The sequence below is a fragment of the Syngnathus typhle genome, linkage group LG16 (assembly GCF_033458585.1).
Source record: "Syngnathus typhle isolate RoL2023-S1 ecotype Sweden linkage group LG16, RoL_Styp_1.0, whole genome shotgun sequence".
Lineage (NCBI taxonomy): Eukaryota > Metazoa > Chordata > Actinopteri > Syngnathiformes > Syngnathidae > Syngnathus > Syngnathus typhle.
In genome coordinates, this window is record NC_083753.1 from 667,082 (window position 1) to 679,224 (window position 12,143).

At 41.8% G+C, this 12,143-nt stretch overlaps 2 protein-coding genes across 2 annotated transcripts; one reads left to right on the top strand and one right to left on the bottom strand.

The window, feature by feature from the left end:
- Positions 1-1,811: 1,811 nt before the first annotated feature.
- LOC133169300 (gastrula zinc finger protein XlCGF57.1-like) lies at positions 1,812-4,177 on the bottom strand. The gene has a single exon (XM_061301378.1). It carries the CDS (start codon positions 4,091-4,093, stop codon positions 2,360-2,362), a length of 1,734 nt encoding a protein of 577 aa, XP_061157362.1. The 5' UTR covers positions 4,094-4,177; the 3' UTR covers positions 1,812-2,359.
- Positions 4,178-5,773: 1,596 nt separating this feature from the next.
- On the top strand, positions 5,774-10,149 carry LOC133169301 (kelch-like protein 28). The gene is made up of 6 exons (XM_061301380.1): positions 5,774-5,934; positions 6,649-6,909; positions 6,988-7,625; positions 7,714-8,157; positions 8,777-8,985; positions 9,200-10,149. The coding sequence occupies exons 2-6, from the start codon at positions 6,649-6,651 to the stop codon at positions 9,361-9,363; spliced, it is 1,716 nt and encodes a 571-aa protein (XP_061157364.1). The 5' UTR covers positions 5,774-5,934; the 3' UTR covers positions 9,364-10,149.
- The last annotated feature ends 1,994 nt before the right edge of the window (positions 10,150-12,143 follow it).

Here is a 12,143-nt window from a genome sequence, read left to right on the forward strand (position 1 = left end):
CCGAGGTTTGACTGTGTGTGTGCGTGTATATATATTACACGCACACAAACACACGCACACACACACAAACCAGATTCGGTTGAAGTTGGGAAATTTTATAAAATGTAAATAAAAACAAAATACAATGATCTGAACATCCTTTTCAACCTATATTCAATTGAGCACACTACAAAGACAATATATTAAATGCTCAAACTCATAAACTTAGAATTTCATGGCTGCAACACGTGCAGTAGAAGTTGGGAAAGAGCATGTTTACCACTTTGTTACATCACCTTTTTTTATTTATTTTTTTATTTAGCACACACAAAATAACACAAATATCACATTTCACAAAAAAATATTAATCCAAAGAAAATAGTCGTGCGCAAATAAGACTAGAAACCCTAACGGGCTTATAAGGGGTCTCCCTCAGACTTCAATTTAAAATTAAAGAAAGTTTTATAAAAAATATATAATCAATCAGCCTACCATTTGAAGTAGGATTAAAATCAATGTAATTACAAAGGGATGGTAATAATAACTTAATAAACAAATATAATGGTAATAAATCCTTAGTAAACAAATAATAGCAACTAGGGGTCTAAATCGCGGGTTTTGTCACAATACGATATCATATCGATATAAAGCAACACGATACGATATTTGCCGATATCTTAAAGCTTGCTGTGATTCATTCACGATACATCGCGATATAGTGCTCTACGATCGATTTTTTTTTTTTTTTTAAATAAAACATATGGAACAATATCCTGATTTATAACAATTCATACGCAAAATCAACAAGGTACTGCAAACTCTTTATTTAGGAAATTACAAGAGTATTGTAGTATACAAAGTGCTTATTTTAACACTGAACTTTGATGTCGTGTTTTTTCTTTAAATATAAATATAGAGATTTGTGGTCCCTGAATATTTGATCACCGCATGGCAGGATTTGCAAACTGCACGTGTCTTGTCCGTTGAGCCATCTTTTCTTTGGAATCCAAAGTGCTTCCAAACGAATGACTTGAAGCCTGAAGGGGAGCACATTTCCTCGTCTTTTTGGACACTAGCCATAGCACCAGCCCAGGAGCCGCGTGTAGTGGCAATAGCTCGTGTTGAAAAAGCCTACAAATTTGTTATCAAATGTCAGTTTAAGTTATATCAGTGTCACTAGAGCACGTACAATGTTAGTAATGGTAATGAGCGTGGGCCCCAAATGCTAATTAGGTCATTAGGTCTACCTGTTTGGTAGAAAGTGACATATATCCAATTGAACTCACTTATTACTCCCACTCCCACTTACATTACGTGTAAGAAAAACATTTTGTGCATGTTTCCCCCCCAAAAAACAACAACTCAGATATGAGTGGTTTTTAACATATGTTAACAGCATACTAGCGTGCGTTTGTTGTTTAACACGAGAGGGACATGTTACGTAACAACAATGCGCACTCGTGAAACGTCCAGCAAATGTTAAAGTTCATTGGATAATGTCACATAGTTTTTCCATTGAGAGGACCTGTGAAAAAACGCCGTTGCGTCCTGCCCAAACACGGTTTCCTCAAGCGGCTCAGATCTCTGGACATCACATTGCAAGAACAGAAACTGAGACTAAAACAACAAATAGTCTTAATTAGGATCCTATTTAAAGAGAATTGAATATAAATATAAATAATATAAATAAGAACCAGCAAATGAGGTTGAGACTTCAATATGAGTACTGTGAAGTAAACAACTCTTTAATGAAATGTCTTAAGTGCCTCTCAAGTACATTTTAACGTTATTAGCAAGGCAAAGTAACAAAAAAACTGTGGGGATATCCAACACTATTTTATTTTTCATTTTATTGATCCACATGAACATGAAAAGCAGAGCAATACAAAATCCCAAACAGCCACTAATAAGAACTATGCAACTTGCCCTGAATATGAACACACAACTAAAAACAAAATAAAGTGTAATAAAAAATACAAAACTAATATCATCTCGAGGCCAGTTAACTTTATTTTCAAATTCATTGGTAAAACTAAAATGAAATGAAATTCTCACAGCAGTAAAGGGAAGGAGTTCAGCATCTCAATCAAAATGTGCATACTAGAATAGAATGATCATAAAGTCTGCTCAAATAGAAGGTGAGAACTTCATGGATCATTCCTCATCTACCCAAGACACTCAGAATTCTCAATAGACTCTTTGGCAACTGACTGAGCAGGCAACAGGGTTAGGTGTGGGCTTCTGTGTGCCTGATTAGGCTTACCCTTTGAGAGAATTTTAGACCACAAACTGAGCATGAAAAAGGTTCCTCGCCAGTGTGGATTCTTGTGTGCTTTTTTAAATGTCCACTCCGAGAGAACTTTTGCCCACAAACTGAGCATCAAAAAGGTTTCTCGCCAGTGTGGATTCTTGTATGAGATTTTAAGGTTTCCTTTTGAGAGAATATTTGGCCACAAACTGAGCATGAAAAAGGTTTCTCACCAGTGTGGATTCTTGTGTGCTTTTTAAAATGTCCACTCTGAGAGAATTTTCGCCCACAAACTGAGCATGAAAAAGGTTTCTCACCAGTGTGGATTCTTGTGTGCCTGATTAAGGTTAACCTTTTAGAGAATATTTGGCCACAAACTGAGCATGAAAAAGGTTTCTCGCCAGTGTGGATTCTTGCGTGCTCTTTTAAATTTCCACTCCGAGAGAATTCTTGGCCACAAACTGAGCATGAAAAAGGTTTCTCACCAGTGTGGATTCTTGTGTGCCTTTTTAAATGTCCACTCCGAGAGAATATTTGGCCACAAACTGAGCATGAAAAAGGTTTCTCGCCAGTGTGGATTCTTGTATGAGATTTTAAGCTTTCCTTTTGAGAGAATATTTGGCCACAAACTGAGCATGAAAAAGGTTTCTCGCCAGTGTGGATTCTTGTGTGCCTTTTCAAGGTTTCCCGGTGAGAGAATTGATGGCCACAAACTGAGCATGAAAAAGGTTTCTCGCCAGTGTGGATTCTTGTATGAGATTTTAAGCTTTCCTTTTGAGAGAATATTTGGCCACAAACTGAGCATGAAAAAGGTTTCTCACCAGTGTGGATTCTTGTGTGCCTTTTTAAATGTCCACTCCGAGAGAATATTTGGCCACAAACTGAGCATGAAAAAGGTTTCTCGCCAGTGTGGATTCTTGTATGAGATTTTAAGTTTCCCTTTTGAGAGAATTTTTGGCCACAAACTGAGCATGAAAAAGGTTTCTCACCAGTGTGGATTCTTGTATGAGATTTTAAGCTTTCCTTTTGAGAGAATATTTGGCCACAAACTGAGCATGAAAAAGGTTTCTCGCCAGTGTGGATTCTTGTATGAGATTTTAAGCTTTCCTTTTGAGAGAATATTTGGCCACAAACTGAGCATGAAAAAGGTTTCTCGCCAGTGTGGGTTCTTGTGTGCCTTTTTAAATGTCCACTCCGAGAGAATTTCTGGCCACAAACTGAACATGAAAAACGTTTCTCGCCAGTGTGGATTCTTGTGTGCATTGTTAAATGTTCCCTCCGAGAGTATTTTTCATCATCATCACCATCAGCATCATCATCATCATCACCACCATCATCATAATCAGCAGCAGCAGCAGCAGCAGCAGAAGCAGCAGAAGCAGGAACATGTGACAACACTACATCACTATCTGACGGTGGAGCTGCTTGTGATCCTCCACAGTGGTCTCCATCACCTCTGGTCATTTGTTGACTTGAGGTGCAGCTTGGAGGCTCCGCCCCTGTGTTCACCTTATCTTGGCCCTCATCTAAACGCTTCACAGGAACACCAGTTAAAGGCATCTTGCAGGTATCTTCCTCCTTCTTTCTAATGTCGCAAGAGTCCTCTTCATTACAGGGCCGCTCCGGCTCTTCCTCTTTTATAGTGCATGGAAACTTCTGCCCCATTTGGGCATTGAAGTGGTGGACCTCTTTGCCCACATCTTCCTCTTTAATGCGAGTGCGGTCTGGCTCCTCCTGCTTAGGACGAATAGCTTCACTGATGTCTGCAAAACAAGACAAACACATATTAACAATGAAAGTTACAGTTGAAGAGAAACTGGCAAAACCTACGTATACAAGGACTTTTTCAATCAGTATATCACACATGAATTCTGAGAATAAAGTTAGAATTCCGACTTTAAAGTCAGAATTCTGAGAATAAAGTCAGAATTCTGACTTTAAAGTCGAAATTCTGACTTTATTCTCAGAATTCTGCTTGATTAAGTCATCCAAATCCGGCTTTTCAGGCACTGGTTGAGTTGCACCCTCCATCAGTCACTTTATCTGCACAACAAAGTAAAAACAATTACAATTTGTCAAACACAACAGTGGGCATTTTGAAAACATGACTTTACGACAGTATGCCACGCCATAAATAAAGAAATAATAAAGATAGATAAAGAATTCTGAGAATAAAGTCAGAATTCTGAGAATAAAGTCAGAGTTTAAAGTGAGAAATTGGGAATTCTGAGAATAAAGTCAGAATTCCCACTTTAAAGTCAGAATTCTGAGAAAAAAGTCAGAATCCTGTCACCCCTCGTTTTTTCTTCTTCACTGGCCCTAATCCTCGAACTCTTCCGTACTCTTCCGTACAAACAACACGCAATAGGTGTCCTCTTGTTTTGTTTATGACGTTAACTTAAAGCCACCCAATACACGAAACAAAATTTCACGTAGATCGGACCCGTTTAAGCAAACGCGATTACGCGTTATTATCCGGTCGAGTGCATGAAGGCATTGAGATTTAAAATCCGGAGCATCCCTGCCTGCAACTATCATGTGATGATGGCTCATTTGAGATCCAACATTCGTCGAGGATAATCAAGCTAAATATCATGAAGTTAGCACTGTGGTAGCTACCATACTAATGAAAGCAGCCCGCACTTCTGTACTGCAACCAAGCAGTACTACAAATAACGTTGCTAACGTGCTGCTTACATGATAACTTAGGTCCGTCGTCGTAACTTACCTCTTACGTCGTTGCGGTTGTCGTGTAGCTAATGTTACTGATCAGCCACAAAAGTTGCGTGTTTATCGGATGCAGCCGAATGGAAGGCGATACTCTTCTGTTTGAGTGCTTTTAACCGAGTGCGGCTTTGTTGTCGTCGCTACGTTCTTCTACGTAATGATGATGTCATTTGAGTGAGGTCCCAGACGCCCTCTAGCGCCCAGGTGTCAAACTCAAGGCCCGGGGGGCCAGATACGACCCGCCACATCATTTTATGTGGCCCGCGAAGACAAATTGGGCATCAATTCGTGTGTCATTACTTGGGGATGTGGGAGGAAACCGGTGTGCCCGGAGAAAAACCACGCAGGCCCGGGGAGAACATGCAAACTCACATAGGGAGGGCTGGATGTGGATCGAACCCACGCCCTCTGAACTGTGAGGCGGACGTGCTACCACCCAGTGCTCCACCGAACCGCCCGTTATTATTATTATTATTATTATTATTATTATTATTATTATTATTATTATTATTATTAGTAGTAGTAGTAGTAGTAGTAGTAGTAGTAGTAGTAGTCGTAGTCGTAGTCGTAGTCGTAGTCGTAGTCGTAGTCGTAGTCGTAGTCGTAGTATTAAACGTACTTTACTGTAGTAGTGTTCGTGTTAGTAATTATAAATAATCTTTTTTTTGTTTTGTTTTTGTTTTTACAGTACTCATAATCGCATTATTCACATCCTTATATTTGAAATAAAACCAAATTATAATAGCTTCTATTTTGAAAGGAGTAGAAGTGGTTGTGCTGTTAGTTTGAAAGTAACGGAAGTGGTGTGCTATTTACACGCTCATTATAAAACGAACTTATCTGTAGCTTTGTGGCTAGCTTGGCAGTGGGTTGTTTTGCTTGATAGCCGCCCGGGGTTCCCTCTCGTCACTGCTGAATTGCCGTCACTGCAAAATCGATCACCACAGCGGCTCAGCAGACGGCGGACGATTAAGTTCCAGGTTCGTTTTGCTTGTGTCGCAATGACACGAAATTTATTAGCAGACAGCTTACCAAAACGTTACGTTTTGTCTGTCTCTGTCAGCCATGTTACTGTATATCAATCAATGATGCAGCTAGTAACCGTGTTTATTTTTAGCAGCTATTTTCTGCAGTGCTACTACATACAGAACATCTAGGTCTAGTGTTTTGTTTTCTTTTCTTGTAATGTCACGTTCCTGACTATTCCGCATTTTCGTGTAAATGCTAACACCCGGCCGTCAGAAATGTGTTAGTGCTAAATTTAGCGGTGTTTGGGTTGACTGTACTAGCTAGCGCTCAAGCTGATGTGACGCTAAGAGGTAGTTAGCAAGCTTTCAATCGTGCAATTATTTGACAAACCGTGTAGAAGCACTTGCCAATAAACTCGCTACCCTCTCGATTGTGATAGTCCATTGTCACACACGCGCTGTAGCTCCAGACGTTTAATAAAAAAAAACGTTGCCTGCCATTGAACCTGCATCTTTAGCACAAGATGCTCATGCTTCCTTAAACCTATCAGCTGGTCTGAATGATGGAAGGCTTTCTCCAATATTTTATGTATCTAAAACAGCATGTCATTTTCTTGCATGTCCTTGTCTTTTCAGGTGTCTAACCACAGAAAAATATTACAGTTTCGAGTTTGGCTTAGAGAAACATTGTCAATATAACGTTATTTGATGTGCTTCTGCTTCCAGATGGACCAGCAGGACCAGTCTTATATGTTTGCCAGTCTCACACGGCCGCATTCTGAACAACTGCTGCAAGGCCTCCAGCTCTTGCGGCAGGACCACGAACTATGCGACATTGTGCTCCGGGTGGGCGATGCCAAAATCCATGCCCACAAAGTAGTGCTGGCAAGCATTAGTCCCTACTTCAAGGCAATGTTCACAGGTAACCTGTCCGAAAAAGAAACCGCTGAGGTTGAATTCCAGTGTATTGACGAGACAGCCTTGCAGGTAAGATGGAAGCCGCTTAAAATGAAATAATAATTTTTCTACCATTATTTTCCTGACTCTATTTTTCACCTCTGATAGGCCATTGTTGAGTATGCATACACTGGCACAGTGTTTATCTCCCAGGAAACTGTGGAATCTTTGCTACCGGCAGCCAACCTACTCCAGGTCAAGCTAGTACTAAAGGAATGCTGTTCCTTCCTGGAAAGCCAGCTGGATGCTGGGAACTGTATCGGCATCTCTCGTTTTGCAGAGACATATGGCTGTGATGATCTATGCCTGGCTGCAACAAAGTTCATTTGTGAGAATTTCGAAGAGGTCTGTCAGACTGAAGAATTTTTTGAACTGACGAGGGCAGAGCTGGATGAAATTGTGTCCAATGACTGTCTTAAGGTGGTAACGGAGGAGACTGTATTTTATGCCTTGGAGTCTTGGATTAAATACGATGTAACGGAACGACAGCAGCATTTGGCTCAGCTGCTGCACTGCGTGCGCCTTCCACTTCTCAGCGTCAAATTTCTAACTCGTTTATATGAAGCAAATCATCTCATACGAGATGACCACGCATGCAAGCACTTGCTCAACGAGGCCCTCAAATATCATTTCATGCCTGAGCATAGACTCTCCTATCAGACTGTGTTGTCTGCAAGACCAAGGTGTGCCCCAAAGGTACTGCTGGCAGTAGGAGGCAAGGCTGGACTATTCGCCACATTAGAAAGGTAATAACCAAATGACAGCAGCAGTTTTCTTCCCTTTTGTATGTTAGCATTATAGCTAACAGATGTAATCTGCTTTTTTTTCTTGCAGCATGGAAATGTATTTCCCTCAGACGGATTCATGGATAGGACTAGCGCCTCTCAGTGTTCCCAGATATGAGTTTGGAGTGGCAGTGCTTGACCACAAGGTGTATGTGGTGGGAGGCATCGCCACACACATGAGACAGGGCATTAGCTACAGAAGGCACGAAAGCACGGTGGAGAGCTGGGACCCTGAAAGTAACACCTGGTCTTCAGTAGAGCATATGGCCGAGTGTCGTAGCACACTTGGCGTGGTGGTCCTGGCTGGAGAGCTGTATGCACTTGGAGGCTATGATGGCCAATATTACCTCCAGTCAGGAGAAAAGTACGTCCCCAAATTGAAGGAGTGGCAGCCTGTGGCACCAATGACCAAGTCCCGCAGCTGCTTTGCAACCGCTGTGCTGGATGGCATGGTTTATGCTATTGGAGGATATGGACCGGCTCATATGAACAGGTACGATTCAGTTGTGAACTAAAATGTGGGACGGAATGAGCTGCATTATTAAAACCAGGAAGTGGCACACAAACGAGAGTTTGGTAGTTTCTTTTAAATCTACTTATCAAAGCGCCGGATGTCGTGTTGCTGAGAAAATGGCGAGAGGCTTGTTTATGAGTGAAGTGGAAGCTGAAGTTTCAGTGAGTGCCGTTGCTGTGGCTCTTTGGTAAGCACCGTCTCTGTTGCTCGTTTCCTTGACTCCCAAAAGCCTTCGGGAGTTTGTGTTTGAACAGAAACCCTCAGGGGACTGATTCCCCCACCCCCCCTGCCCCCTTTCCTCCCAATGGCTTTTCTCTTGCCTCATGCAAAACAATCCCAGATTGCAAATGTTCCAGTTTGTCTTTGGGAGGATTCATTTAATCGATTTTGTATGAAGCCAAATTTATGTTGCATGGGTCACAACGAGGTTAGGTTTGTTTTATTTGGTTGCAAACTATGTTGGTACAGTTTCAACAAATATATTTAGAAATTCAAGTGCAAACAAATTTCATGCCGTCGTAGGTTACTTCTTACTATCTTAATGGCTACTGTCCAGTAGATGACTAGTAAATGTTACTTATGCCTCTTTTTCATACAGTGTGGAGCGGTATGACCCGAGCAAAGATGCCTGGGAAATGGTAGCCCCCATGGCAGATAAGAGGATTAATTTCGGCGTGGGTGTCATGCTTGGCTTCATATTTGTGGTGGGAGGACACAATGGGGTCTCACACCTGTCCAGCATTGAGAGGTATGACCCACACCAGAACCAGTGGACAGCCTGTCGACCAATGAATGATCCACGCACTGGTGAGTTAATATTGTACAGTCGTTGAAAATTACATTTTAATATTGCCGGGCCATATATGGTAGCTATTAAAAATTTGGAGAAGCCATGATATTTAGCATTAACCTGACTCAACAATTAAATGTTCGTTCGACTTTTCCAAATTGTCATCTTGGCCTATGATAATTTGGATTCAGTAAACCTTCATAGAATTGTTCCACTTTTTGTGTTTTGCAGGTGTGGGTTCTGCCATAGTGGACAATTACCTCTATGTCGTGGGAGGTCACTCAGGATCATCTTACCTGAACACTGTCCAACGCTATGATCCCATCTCAGATAGCTGGTTGGACTCCAGCGGCATGATTTATTGCCGCTGTAACTTTGGTCTGACTTCCCTTTGACCCATGGCCCAGCCAACGAGCACCTAATGAGTCAACTTGAACACGAAGCTGCAATTCCCCCCGCCTCCCCCCCCGTTGAATCCTTATCCCGTCCCCACATCCTTTTCATCCTCGAGGTGCAAAGGATTGCCAAACACCAGCATGAGCAGCAGTGGACAACAAGCTTGCTGGCTGGCTGGCGGGATGGATGCGAGCGGCTGCCTTCCTGGCTGGTCAGGTGGGGTGTTGGGGGATGCGTCTGCAGAGAAGATAAAGAGCCTTGTGCTGACATGGCAATGGCTGCTGCGCCGGCCATGAGGACACGTCTGATTTATGTCTGCTGGACCACAATGCAGACTTGGAGCCATTTTCCAGAGGATTATGGGGGGAAAAAAAAAAAAAAGTTACGGTTTTGTTTAAAAATTCTTGTACTTGAGCAAAATGTTTGCCCCTATTTAGCCATTGATGATTTATTTATTTATTTTCTACTTCTCTCCCTCCCCCCCGCTGCAACGAGGACCTTGTGTTCAACTGCTGCAAAATAGTAGACGGTGTAGTCGTATGAATGTTTGTTGGCCAGGTAGCTGTGTGTCCGTGTGTATGCTTAAGGGGTATCTGCATGTCGGATAGGATTGTTTTGGTTTCGCGTCTGCATGCAGAATAGATACTCGTGCGTGCAGACACGAGGTTCTGCATTACGATATATGCTTCACAAAACTAGGATTTCAACTCTTTCTATTTTCTCAACAAGGGCTGCGTTTCTCTCACTTGTAAATAGTTTAAATTAAATGTATAGATATAAATATATCCTTAGTGCATCACCTGTAAATGTTTGATCACACTGGGTCAATCGTGTGAAGAGGTGTCCCATTCCTCCATTCTCACCCCTTTTGCATCTTTAAAAGTCACATCGTGCTCTCGCTTGTCTTTTGTTGAACCTGACCCTTTGTGCACCCTTTGGTCTGTCTGCAATGCCAACTGGTGCTATAGTTAGGATTCAATGCGGGTCTGTCTTGCCTCGCACAACTGGGTCAACCTCTGTCTGCTCCTTTATAGCTGTCTGGTGTTCATCTGTTAAAGCACATGCACCATAGAAAGAGCACTGGAAAGAGAAGCTCGCTCTATCTCTTCGAAGAATAGCCACTCCAAAGACAACAAGCAGACTCATTGGCCACCTCCAAGCAGGTTAAAATTCCTTCCCCAATCAAGCAAGACTTTGGTCACAAATATATATATATATATATATATATATATATATATATATATATATATATATATATATATATATATATATATATATATATATATATATATATATATATATATATATATATATATATATATATATATATATATATATATATATATATATATATATATATATATATATATATATATATATATATATACGCAGCCGTCAGTCCTTGTGTGCCACAAATTTAAAATGTCTGTTTTTCTTTGTCGTGGCGTTACATGCCGTCTAACAGTTGTGCCCCAGTCGATTAATGGAAGTGTTATTTTCAGACAAATGATAGAAATGTTTTCGTCGTTACCTGCTGCTGACAATTTCGACTGCGCACTCCAGTCTTCCTTAGAGCCGTCATCCGATGTGTCGGTGACGTGTCATTTCTTCATTGGGCTGCTCGGCAGACCTGTCAAAGACCGCCCCTGGTGAGTTTTGACTTGTTGTTTTCCTTTGTTTATGGCCCATCTTGGATATTGACAACGTGTGAGAGCTTGTTGAATGTGTTTTTTTTTCTCCTCATGTCTGTCTTTCTCTTCAGTTACGGTGGTGGCCCGGTCATATAATGTTCTGACTACTGATAGTTTGTGTGCTATGGGGTGTTCTGATGTCCAGAGGAGGTACTGGTCCGTATGGGTGGGTTTTCTGTAAACTGTAATCTTAATGCTGCCGTTGTCTTTGTGGTGGACGTTCATGTCCAGGAAAGAGATGGTCTGGTTTATTTCCTCTTCGTGCGTGAATTGTATGTTGCCAGTGTTGTCCATGGTGTTCAGATGGTTGGTGAGCTCTTTTGTGTGTCCAGATTTTTTTTTTTCCCCAGGATGTCGTCAACGTATCTTTTACAGAATGTGGGTTTACAGAGAGTAGGTGCTGTGATGGTGGCTTTGGTTTCCAAGTCCTCCATGAAAAAACTGCTCATTATTGCGGATAGTGGGTCTCCCATTGCGAATCTTCCGTGATGGCACGTTCTGTTGAGTTGGATAGTTCCTGCTGATTCTCTAATTTCTTTGATCTTGCCGCCCCCTTTGCCGAAGAGCGTGCCGCACTAGCTGGCAAGCACAACGAGGCGCATGGTGACTGGTGGTTTGCTCGTGGCTGTACTGTTAGTCATGGAGGTGTTGATGTCCTCCTCCAGTTTCTCTATGATCATGGAGAACGCTTTGAAAATGGAGGTGGTGGGTCCTGCCAGGGTTATGATCCTCTCTGGACAGTTCCCATCAGAGACGTTGATGTGGGCGCCATTCTCTTCTCTCATTTTCTTCACTGACTCCTTTCTTGCCAATGATACTTCCAACCTCCTTTCCATAAGTAACCTGATGGTTTGGGTGACATTAAGTCCTCCTTCAACTAGACTTAAGTTCATTGATGAAGCTGGAAGTGATATACACGAGTGAATCGTTGGTCACAGGCAAAGTGCTCGAGCCGTCTTCACCAACGAGGAACTGTTGCAGCGGAATTTGGAGTCTTCTGGGGAAGCCAGTCGAAACTGTCAGCAGCAGGTAACAACGAAAACATTTTCATTTATCTGAAAATGAGAATCTAACCAATAGCATTCAGA